This window comes from Castor canadensis, chromosome 6 (assembly GCF_047511655.1).
Source record: "Castor canadensis chromosome 6, mCasCan1.hap1v2, whole genome shotgun sequence".
NCBI classification, from domain to species: domain Eukaryota; kingdom Metazoa; phylum Chordata; class Mammalia; order Rodentia; family Castoridae; genus Castor; species Castor canadensis.
Window position 1 is genome coordinate 43723646 of NC_133391.1, and position 21445 is coordinate 43745090.

At 37.9% G+C, this 21445-nt stretch overlaps 1 protein-coding gene and 1 pseudogene across 5 annotated transcripts in view; one reads left to right on the forward strand and one right to left on the reverse strand.

Annotated features, from left to right (window-relative positions):
• Nucleotides 1–21445, forward strand: part of Bcl2l13 (BCL2 like 13) — an 85439-nt gene that overhangs the window by 36669 nt on the left and 27325 nt on the right. For 3 of the 5 annotated variants that reach the window (XM_020153867.2, XM_074076421.1, XM_020153871.2), the window contains exons 3-6: nt 10258–10365; nt 11334–11490; nt 16247–16316; nt 20269–20412. In XM_020153867.2, the coding sequence (XP_020009456.2) occupies nt 10258–10365; nt 11334–11490; nt 16247–16316; nt 20269–20412 (479 nt within the window). Of the gene's footprint in view, nt 1–10257; nt 10366–11333; nt 11998–16246; nt 16317–20268; nt 20413–21445 lie in introns of those variants that run through there. The other 2 variants (XM_074076419.1, XM_074076420.1) reach the window with 2 other exon arrangements.
• LOC141424535 (small nucleolar RNA SNORA51) lies at nt 7425–7545 on the reverse strand (annotated as a pseudogene).

Genomic DNA, 21445 nt, shown 5'->3' on the forward strand with positions numbered 1-21445 from the left:
TTTTATCCTCCATCTTACCCTGGAAGGAGTCTTTATAACTTCAACATGAAATTGGTAGTTTATGTTAGTTTAGACTCCTGTTCTTCAACCTTCTGCCCTCAGAAGTGTTCCTTCTTGCTATCAGATGTTGGTGGGGTGCTGTTAATGCTGAAACTGACAGTAATCCTGTCCTAGCAACTTTCTGTCTTTTTTCTTTTTTTTTTGGTGCTGGGATCGAACCCAGGGCCTCACGCATGCTAGGCAAGCGCTGTACCACCGAGCTACATCCCAGCCCCTAGCAACTTTCTGTACTAATTTAGCTTCTGTCTGATTCACTTCCAGTTCCCAAACTTTATACATCTTGGGGAAGGACTTATGCTTCTGGATTTTATTTTTGTCATTCATTTCACCAATCAGTAATTCATCAAAAGCTTTTGTCTCCTTGGGTGTGCAGCATACCCCAAGCAGTGGACACAAAGCTCCTGATGGTGCAAGAGGCTAGGCTGCTGAACCGACCCCAGTGCATGGTGAGCAGCTTGAAGGCTGAAGGCACCATTGGAATGCTGGCTGCAGCAAAGTGCTGGAATGGCGGTGGCACCCAGGGTGCAGGCACATGACACAGGAGAGGCAGAATCTTGGAGGGCTCCTGTTAATCTATCTTCCAGTTTGTAGGGCTGGTGGAGTAGGAGGGAAGTGAAAACACTAGCACTGAAAAAACTGCCATCATGATTAGCTATTTTGGATTTCTTTTTTTTTTTTTTTTTTGCAGTGCTGGGGCTTGAACTCAGGTGCACTCCACTAGCCCTATTTTGTGAAGGATATTTCGAGATAGGGTCTTGTGAACTATTTCCCCAGGCTGGCTTCGAACTTTGATCCTCCTGATTTCTGGGATTACAGATGTGAGCCACTGGCACCTGGCTGGAATTTGGTTTTTTGATTTTTTTTTTTTTTTTTTTTTTTTTTTTTATGGTACTGGGGTTTGAACTTAGGGCTTTGTGCTTGCTAGGCTGAGCCATGCCCCTGGTGCTTGATCTTGTTTTTTTTTAACTTGCTTGCTTGCACAGTGAGGAATCATTTGGGTGTTTTTGCTATTTAATGAATAATTGTGCCATTTTGTCCTTATGTTCAGTAGTCATTTTAAGTTTGATTGTAATTACTCAGGTTGTTTAGAGCTTTATTTGCCAAGGCTAATTACTTGACTATTATAGAACCAGATATTCCATACTGGGGTCTGGGAGTCTATATTTTGGTATATTCTATAGGCAATTTTCTTTCTTTTCCTTTTTCTTTGCAGTGTTAGAGATTGAACCTCTAGTTTATACATTGTAGGTGAGTGCTCTACCACTGAACCCTTACCCCATTTTGGGATTGGGGTGTGAACTCTCTATAGGTAATTTTAATGTGCCCCAGTTTGGTGAACCATAGATGTAGAAAGTATTTTTCTCTTGAGATGTCTAGCCCATTCACCTGCTCAAAATTTGTTAATCTGATACTCACTTTGAAAGCTCTGAATGAGTTCAGGGCTGGAATTTGCCAGTTGCTGATTCACTTGACTGTTATTTGAAACTGAGGTGGATGAGATTTAGTGTGCTAAAGTCTGATTAACTTTGAAATATTTTTCCCTGGGCTTATGGTGCATGGTTTATGCTGCATTGGTCCTACTGTATGGCTCTGAGCTATAGAAACTCTGATGGAGAGGACTAATGAAATAAAAAATCACTGAATCTGTCTCTGTCATTGGTTAGCTAAATAAATAGTCTTTTGTGTCCTAACAGCAGTAGCCTTTTTCTGGTTTAGGCTTTCCACATGGTTTATTATCAAGTATGACAACTTGTCGTGAGTAATCAGCATCACATTAGTCTCATGAGAATAGGCATTCTTTTAATCAGCAGCTTTTCTTTAATCTGGTTGGGTGAGGCATATGGTAATGAAGACATTATTGTCATTTACTTTGTGGGATGGTGATGGTGTGATGGGGTGTGTGGATGTGTGTATGTTGGATTTGCAGATCATTCAAAAGAGGCAGATGATAGCAGATAAAGCATTTGTGTGTTCTTTATTTGTCACTGTGCATTAGAAATTACAATCATGTGTTCTAGGATTCAGTAATAATTTTACTTGCCAGAGATCTATTTTCTAACTCTTGTTTCTTCATCATTTATTAGACCCTGGGTAAATCATTTAAATTCTAAGTCCATATTTTTCATACAATGAGGAGGATGGACTTGATAGGCTTCAAAGATTGTAAATCTAAATCTAAAATTCTATGATTCACTCGCTGATTCAAGCTTTCATTAGGGCTGGCAGAGTGGCTCAAGTGGTAGAGCACCTACCTACCAATCTTGACGCCATGAATTCAACCTCCCAGTATCACCAAAATGCAAAAATCTATAAATATGGAGATAATATTTGAAGTCTAATTATTTTCTTTTTTTCCCCAACATTCTCCATCATGATTCATCACAAGTGGCCTGTTTACTGCCCTTTGTATTTGGTTGGTCTGTTCTCATATTCTGTTACATAAAATGACTTCTCATTTTCATTGTTTCTTTTAACTTTTGTCACTTAAGTGGCTTCAAACTATGCAGATAACTTTTATATACAACTTTTATTTTTGTCTATACAAATTCTATAGAAGTTCAGTGGGTTTCTTTTCTTCAGGGTTCTCTGTCCCCAGTAGAGTTGTTATATATGCCTAGAAAATGCATTGAGGTTGTAATCTATACATGTTCAAATAGACGTTGTAATCCTTTAAGTCTGCATCACAGTAGATAATGGCAACCACCTATCATTGGACATAATGCTTAAGGAAGAGAAGATTTTAGTTTTAGACCAGTTAATAATAAGTCATTTGCTCTAGCAACCATAAATGTCTAGCAAGATTTCTCCTAGTGTATGTTAAAAAAAACCCTATTTTTGTAAATAAACATTTTTATTAGCATATACTATTTGTACAGAGGGGATTTGTTGTCACATTTCTGTATATGCTTACAATGTGTATTATTTGGTTTTACCCCCACCATCTCTTTCCCTTTTCTCCCTTGCCCCAGGACAGCCCTATTTTCTATCACATGGCCTATTTTAACTGTTGTGTATGATGATCTTACAGGATAGCAAGTAGGTTCTGTGTAAACATCATTGATTAGAAATCTGTTCATGGAGATTAGGGTAGGGGAAAGATCATTGCCAAATAGAACATTCAGAGAGTGAGTGGAATTAGTGAGAGGAAACCACTGTGTATTGGGCTTGTGTGTATGCATGCCTGTGCTGGGTATGAAACCCAGGACCTTACGCATGCCACCCAAGCTCCTCAAGTCACTTTGTATGCGACAGGATTGGCTTATTTATCTCATTACCCTTGACAGCAGTCCTTTATGATAAGTATTGTTTTCCCATTTTATGTAGGAAGAGAAGCTCAGGAAGATGATTGTTCTTCCCAAGTCACATGTATGGATGAGGTGCAATGCCTCACTCCAAGAGTTCATTTCCCACTTTGCTGGGCTGCTTTACAGGTAGCTGGAAAAGAGAAATAATTTCACTGAAAGAAGATAGACCCTAAATTAATTGTCAAGTATTTAGGCAGATTTTTTTCCTGTAAACTCTACTCATTTGTTTTCCATTCTGTGCTAGAGACCAAGACCTATCTTTTCCTTTTACTACATGAGAATACTTTGTGCCCAGTACTTCTGTACATTCATAGTTTTCCTTTATTGGGGAATATAAATCTGTTGGTGATAAATAGGCCTTCTCTTGTACTAATAGATTTTCTGAGTGAAGATTATATAATGGGCCATGAATGTCAATGTCAGAAGATATCACTGATGTAGACAAACTTTCTGGTCTCCATTACTATTCAGTTATGTCAGAAATGTTTCTGAGAAATTTTTTTTCCTTGCCATCCAGCCAGATGATAAGGCGGACACATGCAAAATTAAAGTTTTAAAATCATGGGATGGCTATACCAAGATTAACTCAAAATGGATCAAGGATCTTAATATCAGACCCCAAACTCTTAAGTTGATACAAGAAAGAGTAGGAAATACTCTGGAGTTAGTAGGTATAGGTAAGAACTTTCTCAATGAAACCCCAGCAGCACAGCAACTAAGAGATAGCATAGATAAATGGGACCTCATAAAACTAAAAAGCTTCTGTTCATCAAAAGAAATGGTCTCTAAACTGAAGAGAACACCCACAGAGTGGGAGAAAATATTTGCCAACTATACATCAGACAAAGGACTGATAACCAGAATATATAGGGAACTTAAAAAACTAAATTCTCCCAAAACTAATGAACCAATAAAGAATGGGCACGTGAGCTAAACAGAACTTTCTCAAAAGAAGAAATTCAAATGGCCAGAAAACACATGAAAAAATGCTCACCATTTCTAGCAATAAAGGAAATGCATATTAAAACCACGCTAAGATTCCACCTCACCCCTGTTAGAATAGCCATCATCAGCAACACCACCAACAACAGGTGTTGGCGAGGATGCGGGGAAAAAGGAACCCTTTTACACTGTTGGTGGGAATGTAAACTAGTACAACCATTCTGGAAAAAAATTTGGAGGCTATTTAAAAAGCTGGACATCGATCTACCATTTGATCCAGCAATACCACTCTTGGGGATATACCCAAAAGACTGTTACTCCAGAGGCACCTGCACATCCATGTTTATTGCGGCACTATTCACAATAGCCAAGTTATGGAAACAGCCAAGATGCCCCAGCACTGACGAATGGATTAAGAAAATGTGGTATCTATACACAATGGAATTTTATGCAGCCATGAAGAAGAACGAAATGTTATCATTCGCTGGTAAATGGATGGAATTGGAGAACATCATTCTGAGTGAGGTTAGCCTGGCCCAAAAGACCAAAAATCGTATGTTCCCCCTCATATGTGGACATTAGATCAAGGGCAAACACAACAAGGGGATTGGACTATGAGCACATGATAAAAGCGAGAGCACACAAGGGAGGGGTGAGGATAGGTAAGACACCTAAAAAACTAGCTAGTATTTGTTGCCCTTAACGCAGAGAAACTAAAGCAGATACCTCAAAGCAACTGAGGCCAATAGGAAAAGGGGAACAGGTACTAGAGAAAAGGTTAGATCAAAAAGAATTAACCTAGAAGGTAACACCCACACACAGGAAATCAATGTGAGTCAATGCCCTGTATAGCTATCCTTATCTCAATCAGCAAAACCCCTTGTTCCTTCCTATTATTGCTTATACTCTCTCTACAACAAAATTAGAAATAAGGGCAAAATAGTTTCTGCTGGGTATTGGAGGGGGGGAGAGGGAGGGGGCGGAGTGGGTGGTAAGGGAGGGGGTGGGGGCAGGGGGGAAAAATGACCCAAGCCTTGTATGCACATATGAATAATAAAAGAAAAAAATAAATAAATAAAATAAAATCATGGGATGGGAATTTAACTCAGTGGTAGAGTACTTGCTTTCCATGGGGGAAGTTCTTGTTTCAATCCTCAGCACCACAACAAAAAACAAAGCTTTGTAGTAAAACTGACCTGAGTTCAGATTGTAGTTCTTCTATAGGAGCTGGAGGTATAGTGTATCCAAGTTTCATAGTGGTGCAACCTATCCAAGCTTCAGTTTCCTTGTCTTTTTGTTTACTAGTTTTGGGTTCTGGGGATTGAACCCAAGGTCTCAAGCATGCTAAGCACATGCTTATCACTGAGGAATACCCCTAGCCAGTTCCCTCACCTTTAGGTTGTTTTCTTTTTCTCAAACCATCCCCCTACCCCCCCCCCCCTTTTTTTTTTTTTTTTGCAGTTCTGACGTTTGAACTCAGGGTTTGGAGCTTGCTAGGTGGGAGCTCTACCCCTTGAGCTACACCCTCAGCCAGTTTCTTCATCTTTAAATGGAACTATTATTTCATCCCTCATGAGGTTGACATAAAAATTAGATAAAATAGCATATGTGAAATATTTACCACAATGCCTGTTCAATTGCAGGTACCTCCTAAAGGTTTGCTGCTTTTCTGCCATTCCTAAATTGACACAGAGTATCCATTTGGTCAGGACCTGAACAAATCATACTCAAGTTTGAGCTTGTTAGATGCTGAGGATAATATCTGTTAATAGCAGGTATTCAGTTGCTCAGTGCAATAATGAATCACAAGTAGATATACAGCTTGCTGGACCCAATCCAATTGAGTTGCCTTTTCTTTTACTGGGATTCTTGAAAAGAGCAGTATAGTCAATCCAAGGTTCTTCTCTTTCCCTTCATTGTCACTCATACACTTTATTTATGTTAAGTCTCCAAGGTAATGAAAACTCACTCTTCTTTAATTGAAGTTTGGTTGTTGAGATAGGCTTATATATAAGTCCTAGAAGTGAGCCAGATTCCTAGAATGGCTTCGAATGATCCCCATGTCCTTAGATGCCATCAGCTAGAAAACCAACTGGTTGTGAATGTTGCCCATGTCCCAGGAATGTGGTTTGACTCTTTTATCAAACAGTTCTTGTTCAAATGGAGATCTTTGCTGTATCAGAAGAGAGAATATTTTTATATTGTCACCGGACTTAAAGCATAAAAGAACCCATGCTGGTGTACTTCAACATTTGCGTACTTTTAACCTAACTTTTTGGTTTCTTTTTGCTCTGTTCTCTGGATAAGTACAAGTCTTTTCTTTGTAAACTCCTCCATTGCCTCTGTTACTCCCCCCCTCCCCCTTGGCAGTACTGGCATTTGAAGTTAGGGCTTCCTGCTCGCTAGGCAAGCAGTCACAACTTGAACCACATCTCCAGTCCAGCCTGAATTGCAGTTCTCCTATTTTATGCTTCTCACTGTAGGCGAGATGACTGGTGTGTGCCACCACATCCAGCTTTTCTCCATTGAGGCGGAGTCTTGCAAACTTTTTTGCCTAGGCTAACTTTGAGCCATTATCCTCCTGATCTTGGCCTCCCAAGTAGCAAGTAGGATTTCAGGGATCAGCCACCAGTGGTAGGCAAGATTATTATTTTTTGGCTTGGGCTGCACTGAGATTCAAACTCAGGGCCTCACGCTTGCTAGGCAGGCACTCTTACCGCTTGAGTTACTCTGCCAGCCCTTTTTGTGATGGGTTTTTTCTTTATAGGGCCTCATGACGTATTTGCCTAGGGCTGCCTTCGAACTGCGATCCTCCTGATCTCTGCCTCCTGAGTTACTAGGATTATAGGCAGCCCTTGACTAGATTACTCTTGATTGGTCTCCTTAGTGCCCTTGAGCACTGATTGTTGGCTTTTGCACAGTAGTCATGTTACCCAATAATAAAAACTGTAGTACATTAAATAGAGGAGGAGGACTATGTGAGAATTGGTGTGTGGAGGACCCGGAGGAGGAGGAAGGAGAATTAAGTGATGGTGAAGTTTTCTCCCCTTTTTTTGGCCTTTATTTTATTTTACTTAGTTAATTTTTTTGCATAGTGAGATCTATTTTTAAAACATCCCATGTCTCCCTATTCACAATATAGACTAGGCACCAGACATGAACTGAGGTGTATATGGAGTGGGTTTACTTTGCCACCTCTTTTTGTAAGAACACAGCCTGTGGTGAGCACCAGAAAGCCAATAGTGAGATTTTTACAAAGGATTATAAAGGTCCTGAGAGGGCCTGTGAATTCCCTGAAATTGCTTGCTGAAATATTTTGGGAAGAAGAGCCATTATTGTATTCAAATTTTCTAAGGAGTTGCAATTCAGTAATGCTTAAGAACTAAGTTGATTACAAGATCACTATCATATAGGCAGGTGTTTGACTTTATATAGTCCTCACTTTCAAGCATGATGAGAGGCAGTGAATGGTGTGTAGTTGCCAAGAGCCCAAGCCCTGAAACTAGACTGCCAGGCTTTGTATCTTGAGCTCTGCTGATTTTGCACCCTTGCTCAGATCTCTTCCCTGTGCCTCATCTTTCTCACTTATTAAGTAAAGATAATAATTGTACCTATTTTAAAGGGTTCTTATGAGGATTTAATGTATGTGAAAATACACAAACATATATGTGCATTCATTCAAAGTACCTGTCTCTTGATATTTGCTGTTATTTTGCATTGATACCACTAAAGTGAACTTGCCTGAATTTGGACTGTTATTATTTATTTATTTTTGGTGATACTGGAATTTGAACTCAGGGCTACAAGCTTGCTAGGCAGGCAGGCTACTGCTTGAGCCATACCCCTAGCCTTCAGACTGTTATTAACAGGGCATTGCTTTCAGGCTTCATCAGTGTCTTTTTGCCTTTGTGCTTGCACAGTTATATAACTGTTTTGCTGCATTAAAAAAAAATTGTCATGAGCAGTGGATCATGCCTGTAATTCCAGCTAGTTGGGAGGCTAGGATTGGAAGGATCAAGGTTGGAGGCCAGCCCAAGCAAAAAGTTTGCAAGACTCCATCTTAACCAAGAGCTGGGCATGGTGTTATGCACCTGTCATCCCAGCTACTGCAGGAAATTTAAGATGGGACCCTATCTCCAAAATAACCAGAGTAAAAAGTGTTGGAGGCTTGGCTCAAGTGCTCTACCAAGTGTGAAGCCCTGAGTTCAAACCCCAGTACTGCCAAAAGTTAAAAAAAAAGAAGGTAGAAACATGAGAAGTCCTAGTTTAATAAGTAGAAGAGTTGTGATGAGCATAACTCGTGAATCTAAAATGACTGGGCTGGGATATAGCTCAATGGTAGAGTGCTTGCCTAGCATGGACAAAGCCCTGAGTTTAATTCTCAGCACTGCAGAAAGGAAAAGAAAAAAAAATATGATTGAGACCAAGAAGTCAGGTCCAGAATGGTGAAACTTTAACTTCAGTTTTATGCCTTGTGGATTTAAGCAGCTATTAATTGTGTTTGAATGTAGGGGGAAAAAGAGAAGAAAAAACTACAAAGTATGTATAAAAAATGCTAGAAGTATACCACTTAACATCATAACTTAAGAAGATGGAGTGGTGTAGCTGAATGGTAAAGCACCGACTGGCACACAAGAGGCCCTGGTTTGAATCCCTGCACCACATAAAAGGAAAAAGAAAGAGTCCAGAACTGCGATAATAATTAGGGATCTATATCACTCTTAAGTGGAGAGAAAGCACATCTCCACCACCACTAAAGTAACATGTGTTTTGTTTTATAGTACTGGGAATACAACTCAGGACCTACTAGAGCTAGGCAAGTGCTCCACCACTAAACTACAACCTGTGCCTTCCTTTTTTTTGGGAGGGACTGGGGTTTGAACTCAGGACTTTGAGCTTGTAAAGCAGGCACTTTACTGCTTGAGCCATACCTCCAGTCCATTTTGCTCTGATTATTTTTGAAGATGGGGTCTTATGAACTATTTGTCCAGGCTGGCCTTGAATCTCCATCCTCCAGTCTCAGCCTCCCAAGTAGGTAGTATTACAGACATGAGTCTATAATCTGCTGATGAGCAACTTTGGCTCCTGGCCATCTTTTGGTTGGCCTTATCATATATCATATTCAACTTTCATATAGTTCTATTTTTTTGTTTTTAGACAGGGTTTCCCTGGCTGGCCTTGAACTATAGACCATCCTTCTTCAGGCTCCTCAGTGCTGGGATTTCAGGCTTATGCTACCACACCCTGTTTGGTTCTTTCTAAAAGAATATATTGCATACAAGCTGACAGAGTGGCTCAAGCAGTAGAGCTCATGCCTAGCAAGCGTGAAGCCAAGTTCAAACCCCAGTGCTGCCAAAAAAAAAAAAAAAAAAAGAATTTATACATATTAATGCCAGCCTTCTCCCAATCTCCAAGTATTTTTGAAAGTTCTACATTTCCCCCCATTTCTGGCAGAAATATGTAGAAAGATGAGGGCTTCTATTTTTACCAGATTTACTCCAATAGATTACCCAAATACTTCTACTAATTATTATTGTTTCTTCCTTCCTTCATTTATTTATTCATTCATTTTGGTGCTGGGAATGGAATCGGAGGTCTCATGCAAGGGAAGTGCTCTATTACCGAGCCATACCCACTGTCCCATTGCTGTTCCTTTATCATTTTCAGAAGGTAGCTCCTAGCCTCCTTACCCTTAATAATGAGTTTTTATTTGATTTCGCATTTTCTGACTTAATAGTTAAGGTATTACTTCCCTTTTTTTTTTTGGTATGCTGTCCAGGTTCGCCTTGAATTCCATGGCTCAAGCAATTCTGCCTTAGCCTCCTAAGTGCTGGGACTGTGGGTACACCCACTACCCCCCTACCCCCCTCCCCCACTCCCGGCCTGGCTAATACTACTCCAATGGCTTCTCTCTCCCTCTTTGTATAGTAACATTTATTCTTGGTTTCAGGGGTCCAAGTAGATGTAGCTTCACAACCTCTGGATCCAGAAGTTTTATTAAAAGTTAAATCTGAAATTGAAGAAGAACTAAAAGCCCTGGACAAAGAAATTTCTGAAGGTCTGTTTATTCTTATTTTCCTAGTTAATGATGTGGAATTATAAGGGGTTATAACAGCAAAACTAGAAGGTAGCCTTTTTTTTTTTTTTCTTTCCTGTGGGTTATGATTATAAAAGTTTTCCAGCTATCCTCAACAGTTTGGATGTGGCCTGTTCTTGTGTTAAGTAGTGGACTGAAGGATCATGTTAAAGTCCTTTCCATTCATTATGATTTCATTTATACTTGGCACCTTTATAACTAATAGGAAAAAAGTTTAAAAACCTCATTTTTGCATGTATATATGGTATAGAAAGTTTACATGGTGGTGCATGCCAGGGCTGAGTTGGGATCTCAGTGCTCTGGAGGCTAAGACAAGAGGATATTGAATGTGAGGCCAGCCTGGGCTACATAGGAAGACCCTGTCTCAAAAGCAAAAGAAAATAAAACCTATAACTTTAGAACTTATCAATTTTTGTGTTCTAGACAAGATTCATAAATAATGACTGACCCTTTTAAGTAACTTACAGCTATTGTCTTGATAGCAGGTAGTACTACTATGGAAGTATTGGGATTTGAACTCAGGGCCTCATGTTTGCTAGACAGGCACTCTACCACTTGAGCCACTCTGCCAGCCGTTTTTTGTGTTAAGTATTTTTGAGATAGGGTCTTCCTTTTGTTACCCGGCTATCCTCAAACCTTGATCCTCCTTATCTCTACCTTCCAAGTAGCTGGGATTACAGACATGAGCCTCCAGTGCCTGGTATAGTAGCTATCTTAATCCCATGGGCTTTCATGGCACACTTTTTTTGTTGTTGTTTTATTTTTTGAGGCAGGGTATTGCTATGTAGCCCAGTATGACCTTGAATTTATAATCGTCCTTCCTTAGTCTCTTGAGTACTTGGATTACAGGTGTGCACTAGCATGCCCAGCTCATAGCACAACTTTGATATTGTTTATTAAATTAGGTTTTTCTTTTGCCTTGTTTTTAGCCTTCAACAGCACAGGCTTTGACCGTCACACTTCTCCAGTGTTCAGCCCTGCTAACCCAGAGAGCTCAATAGAAGACTGCTTGGCCCAACTTGGAGAAAAAGTGTCACAGGAACTGAAAGAGCCTCTGCATAAAGCTTTGCAAATGCTCCTCAGCCAGTGAGTCACCATTGCTGAGTGGGAATGTACTTCCTATTTAGTCTCTGGAGCTCATGCAGTGCTGGATTGGTTTAAGGATTTGCTGTAGGTGAACAGTGTCAGTTCTTTTATCGCTTTTCTTCTGTGGCTTTCCCAAAGCATCTTGTCTTTGTTTTCAATGGCAGTTTTATCTCAAAGCAGTGATTTAATTATTCCAACAAAGATTTGATGGTTTGTGTTTACTGGTTGAGCTGTCAGATCTCTATAGATGTACTTAATGTGTTGTGAACAAAAGCTATTCCCCTTGTCCTTTCTAATGGCAAACATAAATATAATGACTGAAATTTTGTGTGATTAACTTTATCTCTGTGTTTTAGATATCTGTGTTTAACATTTTATCTGTATCCCAAATGTTGCTGAACTTTGGCGTTGCCCATCTGATCACGGAACTACTTCTGCCTTGCGATAATGAACTCCTTCCCATTAATGCTAAAGTCAAGAAACTAGTAAAAATGAAAATATATTAAGGTAGACCCAAGTCATTTCTTATAAATCTTAAAAATCAGTTTCCCCTAATTCTTTGCTGAGAATTAAGGAATTGGTATGAATTAGATAAATACTTATCTTAATGAAGATTGACAACTTTATAAAACAGGACTGTTCCTAGCACTAAAAGAACTGAGTATCAGATGACAAGTTACTGTGGTAGTAAGGAGATACCATTTATGTAGGCTCCATTACACTTTCCCATTTGTTAGAAGGAAGCAATTTGAGTTAAAAGAATTCATTTGCTTCTGCATATTCTGCTGAAATGAGCAAAGGTAAAATTCCTAATTATACTTAGTGAAATAAAATCGTATTTGGATTTTCTTAACTTTAGAAAAGTTTAAAGATAAATGTGTAGCTGGAGACGTGGCTCAAGGGAAGTGGTAGAGCACCTACCTAGCAAGCAATGAAACCTTGAGTTCAAGCCCCCAATACTGCCCCCCCAAAAAATAAATAAAGTAAATGTGAAAAGAAGGGTATAGGTGTCAGGAAATAAACATATACAGGAAGATTGGATCTACAGCAGTGGTTTTCAGAAAGTGTTGGGTAAAGTGTTAGGCCCTGAGGCGCTATAGGGAGGAGGCTAAGGAGGTAAAAGGTAGATGGAGTGGGGCTCACTAGACCTCTCTACCCTTCCTCAACAAGCACACTATACTTTCACATAGGTGAAAGTATGTATTTTGAGAGTAACCTCAATAATATTAATAAATACAATATTTGAAGAAAGAAATACACTGTCTTGCCAAAAAGAAAACAAAAACAAAAACCTTATAAAAGCTGTTGGGAGGAAAATAAGAGGCATAGGCAAACGATTGTATTTGCAACTTTGATGCAAACTGTTTATGCCTTTGAACATTTTATTTATTTGTTTCATTGGTCAGGGGTTTGAACTCAGGGCTTCACACTTGGAGAGCAGGCTCTCTACTCCTTGAATTACATCTCCAGTCCATTTTGAACTACAGTCCTCCCTATCTTGCCTCCCAAGTAGCTAGGATTTACAGGTGTGAGCTACTGGCACCTGGCCATTTTATTCTTTATATGTCAGTTTCTTCATCTGTTCATTTTAAGTTTACTGGGATATTATCAGCTCTCCAAAGAACAGAATTATATAGTTTTTTTGTTAAGTATTATTTCAGGAGTCTTTCATAATCTATAGGAAAATTTAATATGTCTCACTGCAAATTATATTTAAAAGAAAATTGACTTGGATAAACATTTATTTTTCCCCCTAGCCCTAATTACTGATACAATTTTTATTATTATTGTTGTTCTGGGGTGCATTGTGACATTTACAAAAATTCTTACAATATATCTTCATTATTCTTCTTTATCCCCCCTCCCACATGGCACAATTATTTTTTAGGTTGGCTGCATATCAGTCACTTTGTAAATACATTTTTTTTCAGAAATTTACTTTTGAAAGCTTTAAGCTCTTTTATTAATACCTTACTAATAACAAATTAGTGATAAACTAGAAGTATTATACAGGTTGAAAGCAATTTCTTACAGTAGAAAAAAAATCACCTGCTCCTGGTTTTCTTAAAGAGGTCAATTAATCCTGACCTCTCATGTGGAACACCAGTAATTTCAAAAGTTAACCCCCTTTCCTTTTTGTTCTATTCTAAAACCTCATTAAGCAGAGCTAATTATTCAGCTACTTGCTCTTCTATGTATTAGATTTCCTTTGAATGTTTTAATCTACATTTTATGTGCATATGTGTATGTACATATAATATTTTGAATCATATTTCATTCTGAAGGATGCTAAAGTACTTTGTTAAAAAAAAAAAAAAAAGTACTTTAGTCTGATAGACTACCTGTAAGGACTACTGTGACACACAGCAGCATCAAACAGTTCAGGAAAGGAAGTGAAGGGACCGATACATGAAAGTAAAGCTTCAGGGAGAATATAGGTAGGTAGACTGTATAGTATTTGGTGAAGTTCAAGTTTTATAGAAATCTAGTATATACTTGAAGAGTAAAAATGCTAAGGTTTTTTTGTTTTATTATGCTTTTTTTTTTTCCTCTTTTTTATAGTACTGGGGTTTGAACTCAGGGCCTCATGCTTGCTAAGCAGGAGCTCTACCACTTGAGCACTCCACCAGCCCCTAAAAATGCTAAGCTTTAATGAGAATGTGATGTCATGAAGATACATCTTATCATGATAAAGATCATCCCATCGCCCTTCATCATCACTGCAGTAGTAATTTGATATTGAGAGAATGATACATGTGTCATCAGAATTGTTTTTGGAAATACCTAGACTAGTGCTATTCAGTACATACTTTACAAGTCACATAAAATAATTTAAAAATATCTGGCAAACAAAAAATAAAATGCAGTTAAACATTTTAACAGTGTATTTCAGCTCAATATATTCAAAATATCATTTCAGAAGGACTCAGCGTGAAAGATGATTATATTTAACGTTCTTTTTTTCTTACTGACTCTTTGAAATCTAGTCTGTATTTTATACATGGCTACATTTCAGGTGTTCATTAGCCACATGTGGCATCTAGACATTGTTGTGGCATGTGTCAGAATCCTAATTTGAAATGGGAGTAGTGTGGCCTTTGCAGCCAGATATAATGGGGTGTGAATTCCTATTTGGCTGCTTTCCAGCCATGTGTTTTTGGGATAGTCTGTTACCTTTGCTGAGCTTTGGTTTCCTAAGGTGTAATGTGATAATTTGCAATATAATACATAATATGTGAAAATAGAAAACCCATTATAGTAGACTATAAGTGGTAACTATTGTCAATCTTAAATATTCATAGGCCAAAGATAACATAGACTAGATTGGTAATAGCAGAAAATATCTTGGAATGGGATTTTTTGAAAGCAAAACTCCTGCCACTCTTACTACATGTCTGTCAATACTTTGCCAAAAATGGGAGAGGGTAATTTTAGTTTGTAAGCTTTTGTTGTCTCCATATATTACTTGGTACCATGTTTTTTTTTGGGGGGGGCGGTGTATGGTGTTGAGGCTTGAACTCAGGGCCTTCACCTTGAGCCAGTCTACCAGCCCAATTTTTTGTGATAGGTTCTTTGAGATAGGGTCTCATGAACTATTTGTCCAGGCTGGCTTCAAACTGTGATCCTCCTGAGCAGCTAGGATTACAGGTGTGAGCCACCGGCACCCCAGCATCTATGTTTTTGTTTTTGTTTTTTAATTTATACATGAAGCCAATGCTTAAAATGTAGTACATAAAGTTCCTCAACATATTAGTGAGACTTTGAGTGTTGTCATCACTCAATGATTTTGGGTTTTGGTATATGACTAGAACTTATATGCAAATAATCAAAAAGGTTAATCTTTCTGGCCTCAGTATTTTTCACTAGACTCCAAGTTAAAAATAAGGCACCATTTATTGTCCTTGTTTATTCTAACTCTTGGTATGCTCATTTTGAAAAGTTTTCCAATGGCCTGACTCTACTTTTTAAATATGTTAAGTGTACTGGTGCACATGTATAATCCCAGCACTCAGGAGGCTGAGACAGGAGTTTTGTGAGTTATAGGTCAGCCTGACCTGCTACATAGTGAGACCTGGTCTCAAAACCCTTTTTTCTTTTTGTACTGTGGGTTGAACTTAGGGCCACTCTACCCTTTGAGCCATGACCCCAGTCCTTTTGGTTTTTTTAGTTTGTTTTTCATATAGGGTCTCAGGCTACCTGCATGGCCTAGTCTCAAATCCTGATCTTCCTACATCTATCTCTTGAGTAGCTGGGATTGCAGATGTGCACCACCACACCTGGCTTGTTTTGAGGTAGTCTTGATAATTTTTGCCCAGGTTAGCCTTAAATCACAATCCTGCTGTCTCCAGATCCAGTGTAGCTGGGACTACAGGGATACAGCACCATGCCTGGCTATGTGCTTTTAATTTTACTGAGATAATTTTTATTTGTTATTATTTGTTTCTATATCAATATATAGAATTTATTTACAACATAGAAGTTCCACAATCTAAGAAATTACAAAAAAGAATTATACTATATATTTATCTTGCTGTACTATTAACTACTTTCCCAAACATGCTTTTCAGCCTATAGAATGTTTGGAAAAAATGCCTGCCAAATATTAAAAGCCACATCCTAAAAGACAATGTGTTGAATAATCCTAGTCATTTTAGCAAAAAAATTCAGCAACATAGTAATGTGTGTATATTTATTTATTTAGAAATTTAGAACTTTTTCTTTGTTGTGATACTGACTTTAAAAAAAATCTCTACAGGCCAGTGACATATCAGGCATATCGAGAATGTACACTGGAGGCTGCTATTCATGCCAGTGGCTGGAATAAGGTACTAATCAAATTATCTTCACTCTTACAAGAGTTTAGTGTTAATGATAACGTGTAGGAAGAATTGTTAGCATCATCATGCAACATAAAACTGTCAGAGCTCATTAATTCACAAATCAACTGTGGTAAGTAAATATTGTTAACTTTTTTTTTTTTTTTAATGCTACAAGGTTCTGGTTGACTCAAAAATATGTGCCCCATAGTATGCCACCCTTCTTTTCTATGTACTCTGAATATTCTGTCATTTTTTAATTTTCTGTATTTGTTATGACATTTATTTCTAGATGGTTATTTGTCTTACAGGAGAAGAACAAGGACTTCATTGGGAGATAACCTTTTCTGGTTCTTTTAAATGAATTATACCATTAGCGTTTTATAGTTTACAGTGTATTTTGTGTCATACATCTCATTTGTCTATCACAACTGTTGAAGAAGGCAGAGTGTGTTTGGTTATCTTTTGGTGGGACTGGGGTTTGAACTCTGGGCTTCACGCTTGCAAAGCAGGTGCTCTACTGCCTGAGCTACACCTCCAGTCCATTTATCTCTGTTTATTTGGGAGATGGGGGGTCTCATGAAATATTTGCCTGGGTGCTGGCCTTGAACTCTGATCCTCCTGATCTCAGCTTCCCAAGTAGCTAGGATTATACGTGTAAGCCACAGGTGCCCTGCAAAACACTTTTTTTGAGACAAGTTCCCACTTGAGCTCTCAATCCTCCTGCCGCAGTTTCCTGAGTACTGGGATTACAGGTCAGTTTTGTTTTAAAATTTAAAAAATACAATATTTTAAAAATTGGGTTACAGATTATAAAAAATATTTGTGGGTATTAAAATTCCAAGTTGATGGAAATGAATTGTAGAATGATTCATGAAACCTGTTGTGTAGGCAAGTGAGTTTAACTAAATATAATCTAAACTGCACTGGAGGTGTGGCTCAAGTGGTAGAGCACCTGCCTAGCAAAGTGCAAGGCCCTGAGTTCAAACCCCAGTATTGCCCCCCCCAAAATTCTAAAGATAATTTAAACTGCACTTAAAAGTTGGTGGGCTTAAAGTCATCGTGCAGATCTGTGAAGAAAGTACATCAAATAAGTAAGCTTGGTGTGTAGTACCATAATTGTATGAGGAATTCAAGGGAAAAAAACCCATCAGACATAACATGTATCACTAAGAAGAACGTTCCCAATCCTATAGAAAATGCTAGTCCTATAAAAGAAAGTTTCTGGCTGGGAGTGTGGCTCAAATGGTAGCGAGCCTGCCTATCAAGTATGAGGTCCTGAGTTCAAACCCCAGCACCACACAAATAAATAAGTAAATGAAATTTCTGTACTCTGCTTACTGCATTTTAAGAAAGATTTAATTAGGGACTGGAGGCATAGGTCACGCTTGCCTAGCATGTTTAAAGCCCTAGGTTCAGTACACAGTACCACCAAAAGAAAAAAAAGATATAATTGAAATGGAGAAGATCCAGAAATGAGTAACTTAAATAATGAATGCAGTAGAGCAATTGCCATATGAAAAACAGACTATATGATTAAATTTCAGCCTGAACCTATAGTGAATAAAAGGAAGTACAGTCAAGGACTAAAATTAACATGAGTGAAATATTATTACAGATTTTTACTGGGTTATTATTTGTAAAATTGAAGTGTCAACTATATTTTTACATACAAAAGCTAATTTGGGACAGATAACTAATTTTATATAGCAATTCATAAAATATTTATAACTCACTTCCCCAAGAGATAATAAAGCTTAATCATAAATAAGGTGAAAAGGTTATGTTCTTAAGAATTATTACAGGAAATTAGAGTGGTTTTGCAGTACAGAACATCACGGGTCTTTGAATTTGATATGATAAGAGTTTGCCAGGCCGACTAACAAGCCTTCTTAGTCCTGTCCAAGTCAGGACTGGGGCTAAATAAGGTAATTGTGGTTTGGTTTTGTAATTTTGTTTTTGTATTTCCTTATTATGGGAAAAACCTAACTTACTCTTCCTGGAGCCTTATATCCTTCCATTAGTGTTAAGTAGGGGTTTTCTATATATTTTGAGCCAGAATTCTTTTAGAATGTCAAAAAGTTGAAGATACTGTTTGTTTCTTTCAGACTTTAACATAGATTTGCTCAGGGCTGCTTTTAGTAAAAACCAGAAGAAAATTTGAAAACCAAAAAATATTAGTATTAAGCATAAACTTATTTTTTTTGTATGTTCTCTTAAGTGGAAATATTTTGTCCTCCAGTTATTTCCTTGGTAATCCAGTAACAAGAAGCTGGAATTGGTTTAATTTCCTTGTGCATTCCTTCTCCAGTCATGTGGAGATCTCTTGATGTTTCAGACAAGAGATCTCATGCAGATGGCTAACTAAAATGCTTAGTTCTTTTCTTTTCTTTCTTCCTCCTCTTCCTTCCCCTCCCCTCTTCCTTTCTGTCCTTCCTTCTCCCCCTCCCTTTCTCTCTCCCTCTCTCCTTTCCTTCCTTCCTTCCCTCTCTCTCTTTCTTTCTCTCTTTTCTTCTTTTCTCTTTCCCTTTTGAAGTGCTAGGGATTCAACCAGGGTCTCAAGTGCTCTAGCCCTTTAGTTTTTTTTGTTTTGTTTTGTTTTTTTCTATATGCATTTTTTGAAAGGAAGACAATAGAGGCTAATTTCTGTGATAAATTTTGATGACTTTTAAATATTGATGCCATAGGTTATTAGGTATAGATACAGTGTTTCATTTTGCATTTGATTTTTGATGATTTTTATAACATAGCTCATAAACTTTTTTCTTTTTTTTAACTTTTGCAGTACTAGAATTTGAACCCAGGGTCCTGTGCTTGCCAGGAAAGCACACTACCACTTGAGCTGCACCCCAGCCCTATCTATCTATCTATCTATCTATCTGTCTGTCTATTCATTCATTCATACATACATACATACACACACCGGTGCTTGCTAAGCAGGTACTCTGCCACTTTTATTTTGTTTTTGAAGTAGGGTCTAACTTCACCTGGGCTAGCTTTGAACTCTTGATACTCTTTCTTTGCCTTCTGAGTAGTTGGAATTATAGGTGTGTACCACCATGCTCAGTAAAATTAGCTAATAAAAACATATGGTACAAAATGCAAAAAGTATAGAAAGATGTGCCTTGTTTTATCTTTGATAAAAGGTTTCTCTCACCCTTGTTGCCAGCCACTCAGTTTCCCTTCTCTTAGGCCATCGCTGTTTTCTTTCTTTTTTTTTTTTTTGGTTTGTTTTTGGTTTTTTGGAGATAAGTCCCACTATGTATGGTCCATATTGGCCTTAAATTCACTATGTAGCCCAGGCTGGCTTTGAAATTGAGATCTTCCTGCCTTAGCCTCTTAAGTGCTGGGATTATAGGTGTGCACCACCACAACTGGCTACCAGTTTTTTATATTTTTTCCAGCAAAAGTGTAGGATTATACAAACATGTATGTGTGTTTAAGCTTTGTTTTGTTTTGTTTTCCACAAATGATCTCATATTGTACATACTCTCCTGTATCTTGCTTTTATTGAGTTAAAATTTTGGTAATTAAGTAGTGAACCATCTAGTTCATATTTTTCTGGATGGCCAGAATCTATTAAAATAGTCCTTGTTGAGTTGTTTCTAGTCTTTGCTATTATAACTGGTGCTTCTGTGCAATTTCCATATTGAGATTTGAACTCAGGGCCTCATGGTTGCTAGGCAGGTGCTCTTCCTGCTTGATGCTATCCGCCAGTTTTCATTTGTGGTTTTATACACATGCATGCTCAATTATTTTCATATAGTGAGTCTTTCTGCCTCTCTATTGTATGAAACCTCCATGCAGTATTCAGAAAAATTCTAGTAGAAATTAATGTTTTATAGTAATGAGAATGAAATATCATAATGATACATGTGAATATAATTTTCCAGTAATTGTCCATATAACCGCTTCGTAAGAATTTTATTTCTTTTTAATGCTCTCCATCTTTACATTGAAGATTTTAGTGCCTCTGGTTCTGCTACGACAAATGCTTTTGGAATTGACAAGACGTGGTCAAGAATCTCTGAGCGCACTGCTGCAGTTTGGCATGACATATCTGGAGGACTATGCAGCAGAGTACATCATTCAGCAAGGTGGCTGGGTATGAGTTACTGGTTTTTTTTTTTTTAATTAAGGCTACTTAACAGCAAAGATTTATATCAATATTGAATGATGATAAATGAAAAGGCTATTCATTCAGTTTAAGTTACTAAGTTTTTACTTAGAGGTAATTGTCTTACTTAGAGTTAAATAGTTCTTAATTGTGAAACATTTCACACTAACAAAAATATATAAATAATGAACACTTACGTGTCTTGTCCCAGTCTTTAACTCTTTTTTTTGGGGGGAGGTGATGCTGGGGATTAAACCCACACATCATGCATGTTCTGAAAGTGCTTGACATTGAGCTACATTCCCATCCCACACAACTAATACTTTTGAATCTCTTTATATTCTCATCCTGGATTTTGACATGCTCCTAGTACCTTACAAGGGTGACTACTCTTCTGGAGGGTTGGTTTTTTTGTTTTTTCTTTCTTTCTTTCTTCTCCTCTCCCCTCCCCTCCTCGGATTTTGACCTCACTGCCTTGTACATAACACTTAACCCATGCCCCCTTTCCTTATTTACTTTAGTTATTTTTCAGAAAGGGTCTCATGCTTTTTGCCCAGGGGTGACCTTATACCATGATCCTCCTACCCCCCCACCCCTGCTCCACCTACACTTCCCCTATCCCCATAGCTGGGATTATAGGCATTGTGGCACCACACCTGGCCATGGAGGATTTGTTCTTTTGTTTTTGTTTTCCAAATTATTTCAAGATATTTTATTTTCAAAACAAGTCATAACACTAAGCTTTTTGACCTGTTCAGCCATTATATAAGCTACAGATACTTGTTCAGCAGCTGAGAGGCACTCTTTAGTAGCATGTTGAAAAAATGAATAAAAATCCATGTAAAACAAATATTCAGATAGTTTCCATAGGAACACAGATAAGATGGCCCATCTATAGCCTTCCATTATTGCTTCATCTTTTCTAACTGTACTCTTACAAAGACATTTTAAAATTAGCAATAATTAAGTTTGTGGACTACACAAATCCCTTAATTCAAGGTACACTTACAGTTAAGAGCTA